Below are 5,746 nucleotides of genomic sequence, written 5' to 3'. Positions count from 1 at the left end.
GAGGTGGTGCGTGTGTGCACCCTAATGGCGAGAGCTGTCCAGAAATGCAATGGGCTGCCCCTCAAATATAGGTAGGGAACTGCTTGTCAGTGAGAGGGCCCGAACAGGTTGATGACAGTTGTACAGGGGGAAAAACTCCATTCAGGACAGGTGACATTTGGACAGAAATAGGCAGGGTGGTTAAGTGTGTGGGCTTTGGAGTTAAAGTGAGTTTTGGGCCCCAATCCCAGCTTTGCTCCTTTCCCTCAGATGAGACTCTGAGGCCCCAGGACCCCAGTGAGGAAGTAGCTACGTGACCTTCGGCAAACCGCCCACGCTTTCTGAGCCTCACAGTTCTCATCGGCCTCCTGGGTTGTGAGGGAGACATGGATGTGTGGGTGGTGCCAGACACAGCTGGCCAGTCCTCAGGAGATGTGATTGTGAGACTTCCTGGGTCTCCATCTGCTCCTGATGCCCTCCTTGAACCCTGACAGTCTGGCCCAGGCCTCTCCGTCCTTGCTGGTGCAGCAGACAGAAGGTGGGGCTTCCTTCAGGCCATGTCCCCACCCTCGGGAGCTAGCTTGCTTTCAGCCCAGGTCACTGCACCCCACCCTCGCTGTAATCCATCCCAGTCCCCTCCTCCAACCCACCAGCCTCCCAAAGAGCTCCTCAGAGTCTTCAGACCACAGACCAGTGTCCCCAAAGGCCAAAATGAAAGACAAATACAATCAGGCCTATCTGTCACCAACTTTATTTCTGGCTTCAGTTTGACAGTCAATGAAACAACTTGTTCAATGTCCCCTCCCCCAGTGTTCAAGGTACCCTTCTATATATTAACTCTTTGCTAACATATTTAATATTTAAATACAAGGAAAAACAATAAATTACTCGTTGGCTGAGAGCTGGCTGCTGACTGGCAGACAGGAGCGGCTGTTCTGCCCCTCTCCTGACCCTGCCTCGGATGAGGCTCCGAGGCCCCAGGACCCCAGTGAGGTAGCAGAATTCTGTACACAGTACTTATTACCAGGGACTCCTGGTGTCCACTGCTTTAGTGCTGGGGCCCTGAGTCTCTGAACCCTTGGCTCCAAGTGCCAGCAGCCACAGTCTTCCCCAATCCCCAACGCTGACAAACACACTCATTTAAATAACACACAATAATAAATAAGGCCAAGAAGAAGTGTGCCTGAGCTGCTGTCTGCCTCAGTTGCCTGTGTGTGAAGTGGGTCCCTCTCCCACCACATGTCTGGCAAGGGGGGCACCCACTGTAATGCTACAGTGTGCTCTAGGGCAGGGGAGGGGTGTAGGGACATGTCATCCCTGGGTCCACCAAGCTCAGGGCCCTGGACAGAGGAGGCCCACCAGGCTGAGCCCTGGGCAAGGGGAAGGCTGGGGTCGGCTAGGCTGAAGACAGGCAGCACAGGCTGAGGTCTAAGCTAAGGAATTTTACCCCTCCCTAACCCTCCTTCCCGCCTACCCAAGACATTTTTGACATCAGAAAGAAAAATGAATCTGCAACTTCAATAGTCAGGTCCTGTCTCTGCAAATAATGATGCTTTCGAAGTTTCAGTTGAACCGTCCCTCGCGAAAAAGTTTCTTTAAATGTAAGAGCAGGTTCTTTACAAACTGGGCCACCTCGATTTTGGTGTCTCGGACATGCAAGCTGGAAAACTGCTGCAGGACAAAGAGGCCAGCACATGAGTGGAACGCCAGAGGCCGGGACGACTCGCACAAACCAGGGGCTTTCCAGGGACTGTCTCATTCAGTCCTCACGGAAGTCCCCATGAGGTGGGTACTGTTAGTACCTCTACTGTACAGATGTGGAAATTGAGGCCCAGGTAGGAGTTAGGAGCCCTTGAGCCCAGATCCTGTAAATCCCGAAGGCCACGTCCCTGCTGCCACAATGGCCCCACCCCTGGGTGGACACACACCATGGATATTCAGCCAGCTTCCCTTCAGTGAGCCCAGGGTTGGCAGGAGGGGGTGCAGGGTGGGCATGAGAGGGTGGGGGACGCCTTACCCCAGCTGAGACCTTGTGCGGGCAGAATCCGCTCAGCATCCTCTGGGTCTTCTCGATGGCACTGCAGCCTGACACGTTGATCAGGGATTCCAGGGCTGCACAGTACTGTGGGGAGGGGACACCGAGGGGTCAGGCCCTGCTGGGGCAGCTGCCTTTTGTGAGTCTGCAGGAAGATGGGGCTGAGATGCCTGGTGCAGGTGAGTCTGGGTGGTGAGTGGGAAGGGCCCAGATTATGGCGGGAGGGAGGAGAGCACTTGAAGCTTGCTTGGAACCCCAGCCATGGAAGGGAGGCTCAGAGAAGATAAGCCCAAGGCCTGGAGCCTCTGCCCCATCCTCCCTGCACCCAAAGGTCCTTACCACGCCAGCTGTCAGGTTGATGCTCCATACCATGCTGCCATTGCAGAGCGGAGCCTGTGGGAGCAAAGTGACAGTGAGCAGAGTGCTGGCAGGGGTTGTGGGCCTGCCCTGGCAGCCCAGGCCAGGTCTGCACCAGCACAGGCCCCACAAGCATCCCTGGTGTGGCACAGAGGCAGGCCTGGCAGCCCCTTAGCATTCCTGAGCTTCGTTTTCTGCTTTGAACAGCAGGCATAGGGGTGAGGTCCCACTGTTTAGGGTCTTGGAGCTGAGAGAAAAAAATTGACACCACTAGTAAGGGACAAGCTGCATGCAAGGCTTGCCATAGTCAGGGCAGGAGGACAGGGGCCTGCAGGAAGGGCCAGGGTGGGGACGAGTGAAGTAGGAGTGGCCTGGGCCACTGTTGACCAAGACAAATCAGATGGGAGGCGGTGGGGATCTGGTGTATTAAATGCCCTGCCTTCTGATGGTGAGGAAACACTGCAGTTAGGAGCATGGACACTCTGGTGTTGGCCAGGCCTGGCTCGAATCCAGCCTCTGTCACTTAACCTCACTGAACCTTAGCAGAATGGGTTCATCGTACCTGCCTCTTGAGGTGGCTGGCAGTGATGAAATGACACATAAAGCACGTGCACCAGGCCTGGTGTAAGCAGTGCTCAGACATGTGAGCTGTTACTAGTGGGGCAAGGAGTGGACTCTACTAACGAATCCTCCTGTAAGGGCGGGCCTGTTACGGTGCTGGGGAGAATGGCTGCATTGTTATGGTCAAAATCCAGTTGGCAAATGCCACATGGTTCTGGGAGGGTGCTGGCCCTTCTCTGCTGTCCTCTGTTCAGGAATGGCTGAGTGGGAGCTGGCAGTGGCAGACAAGGCCAGGCGAGGAGAGCAGGTAGTCCCTGGGGAGTCTGCCAGACACCTTCATAGGTCCATCCACAGTGCTGAGCCCCCCAGCCCAGCTTCTCTCTCCCTCATGGCTGGGCCGGGCCTTGGTCCATGCGGATTTTTCCTGACCTACAGGCATCTTAGGACCGGGCCCAGCCTGCTCATGACCTCATCTTGGGAATCACCCACCCTGGAGCCCTCATAGCTAGGACCCTGGCTAGCCGACACTCACCTTCTGATTCTGGGTGATGTTGACCAGCTCCTCAATGAGCTCCCTGAGGGCTGTAGAGGGAGGCACAGGGCCTGGGGAGGCAAAGCTGCCGAGGCAAGTGAGAGCAATGACCGTGGTCAAAAAAAGCGCCATGAGGCCCAGTGCCAACAGGAGAGGATTGAGGAGCGGATGTATAGGCTGGGTGGCTTGTGGCCTTGGCGTCTTGTGGCAGCTTTTATAGGCCCAAGTGGTGACGCCTGACACCATGGTCTCTGCTTTTTCAGGCACTATCTAGAAACCACATCTTTACTCATCTTGATTTTACTTTGTGGAAAATCCAGTGTCGCATAAAGGAAAGAGTTTGATTTCTCATGGACTTATTGAGAAGGGTCCAGGGCAGAGTTTCCAAGATCTGGGTGGGTTTAATTCCAGCGGGAGGCAAGGGGCCCTGAGAGCGGCGTGGCATTTGCAATGCTGCCCTGAGTTCCAGCAGTTTTGCCTGTGACAACCCTGAGTACCTGGACAGCTGACCCAACTCTGAGCTCCTGTCCTCAGACCCTTTTGGGTCACCAGAAGTGCTGAGCAGATAGTCTTAGTGCACTGTGGCTGTGACCACAGTCTACCAGCTATGGGAATTTGGGGAGTTTTATTTTTTCGATGAACCAGTCTCTTAAATTACTTAAGTAACACTTGCTTGGATACAAAATTCAAACAGGCAATAGAAGAGTAAAGTTCACTTCTTTTGGCTTGCCTAATTTCTCCTTGGCTCCACTGTGAGAGGGATTGTCAAAGTTCAGATTTCCAGGTCTCCACTGAGAGATCCAGAAAGATTCAGAGGTCTTTCTGAGACCTATTTTGGTGGTTTTTTTTGTTTTGTTTTTTGTTTTGTTTTGTTTTGTTTTGTTTGGACATGGGGTCTCACTATGTTGCCTGCCTAGGCTGGCCTCCAACTCCCAGACTCAAGCGATCCCCCCACCTCAGCTTCCAGAGTGGCTGGAAGTAGTGTGCACGTGTCTGGCCCCTTTAATTTAAAGTGTATGGGCCATCCTTCTGGGAAACTCTTAACTGGGCCAGGCTGGCAGCCTTAGTCCAGGTCAGAGATTGTAAGTGTTCCTAGTGCCACTGGGGCTTGGGGTGGTCCCCTTTGCTCACCAATCTCTGCAGGATCAACCCCTGCCATCTGGGGGCCTCAAATTTCCCTTCTGCAGAATGAGTGCTGTGGAGGGCGGCTCCTGGGCCTGGCCCCTGCAGCCATGTCGCCTTTTCCTGCTCTTCCCTCATTTTCCTAGAAGTCCTCCAGAAACCCCCACAGCAGAGGCCACGGCATTTGCCTGTTGGGTGTTGATGTCAAGATTTCTCCCTTACCCACTTCCTCCCCGAGCCAGCGCCTTCCCAGGCCCCCTCTCTGCCTGCTCAGGCTCCCTCCGTCCTGTCCTCAATGGGGCTCAACCTCCTCACAAGGGTGTGCTTGTGACCCTTCTCACAAGGCATGCTGGATTCCCGCTCAGAGGCATCCCAGGCTTGCCCACCCTCTCTTCCCACAGGGAACGTCATTCCCACCCTCTCTGTCCACACTCGAAGCTTCTCAGCCCAGCTGCTGGCTCTGACTCCCAGAAGTCTGCCCCTTCCCCTCGAGGGCCCCCAGTGCCTGGAGTGCCGCTACTTGGCCGTGTGACCCCTCTACGGGCCTGTTTCCTAATCTGTAGTAGAGGGCCCACGGCATCTCCCACAGGGTCTCCGTGATGGGGGAAGGAGCGGGGAACTACCTTGGTCTGTGCAACTCCCGGAGCCCCGCCCGGGTGAGTCAACGCCCGTTATCCCCCATGGCCACCAAAAGCCCTGCCGGGAGCGGTGGGCAGGCGCGCCCCCGCGCGTGGGAGAAGGCGCTGGCTCGGCGGTTGCGGCGGCGATGGCCCGCGGAGATAGGGGGGTGGCCTTATGTAACGGGAGATGGGCCCGATAAGCGGGATCTGCGTGGCCAGGCCCTCCTCCGCGGCCTCCGGCGGTGGCCGGTCCGGGAGGCAGGGGTGGGCGCGCAGACCGGCCAGTCTGGAAGCTGCGGAGGCTGGCGAGGGGGCGGCAAAGGTGGAAGTGGCGGTCCGAGCGCCAGGCAGGGCAAGGGCAGGCTGGACACCTGGGCCTGCGGCTCCCCGAGCGCCGGTGCGCACCGGCGAGGGGCGGGAGCGACCGAGGGGCCGAGGCGCGCACGTGCCGCTCCAGCACCGGCCATGTCAGGCCGAGGGACCCCGCGGGCCCTGCCGAGCGGCAGCCCCTGCCCTCGAGGGTGGTCTCCAGGGACCAAG

General features: G+C 56.9%; 1 protein-coding gene across 6 annotated transcripts; it reads right to left on the bottom strand.

Moving 5' to 3' along the window:
• Positions 1-714: 714 nt before the first annotated feature.
• Positions 715-5,320, bottom strand: IL13 (interleukin 13). Of its 6 annotated transcripts, none has more exons than XM_055386578.2 (5): positions 5,210-5,319; positions 4,596-4,774; positions 2,354-2,407; positions 1,997-2,101; positions 715-1,650 (listed from the first exon to the last, which is right to left on the bottom strand). In XM_055386578.2, the coding sequence occupies exons 2-5, from the start codon at positions 4,722-4,724 to the stop codon at positions 1,543-1,545; spliced, it is 396 nt and encodes a 131-aa protein (XP_055242553.1). In that variant the 5' UTR covers positions 4,725-4,774; positions 5,210-5,319; the 3' UTR covers positions 715-1,542. The 6 variants fall into 6 exon arrangements, with proteins under 6 accessions (XP_055242553.1, XP_030866495.1, XP_055242554.1 ...); XM_031010635.3 differs by lacking the exon at positions 4,596-4,774 and adding an exon at positions 3,465-3,549 and having other exon boundaries at positions 5,210-5,315; XM_055386579.2 differs by lacking the exon at positions 5,210-5,319 and adding an exon at positions 3,465-3,549 and having other exon boundaries at positions 4,596-4,723.
• Between the last annotated feature and the right edge of the window lie 426 nt (positions 5,321-5,746).

The sequence above is a fragment of the Gorilla gorilla genome, chromosome 4, assembly GCF_029281585.2.
Source record: "Gorilla gorilla gorilla isolate KB3781 chromosome 4, NHGRI_mGorGor1-v2.1_pri, whole genome shotgun sequence".
In the NCBI taxonomy this organism is placed as follows: domain Eukaryota; kingdom Metazoa; phylum Chordata; class Mammalia; order Primates; family Hominidae; genus Gorilla; species Gorilla gorilla.
The sequence above is the reverse complement of the archived record's forward strand: the minus strand, read 5'-3'. Positions and strand labels throughout refer to the sequence as shown.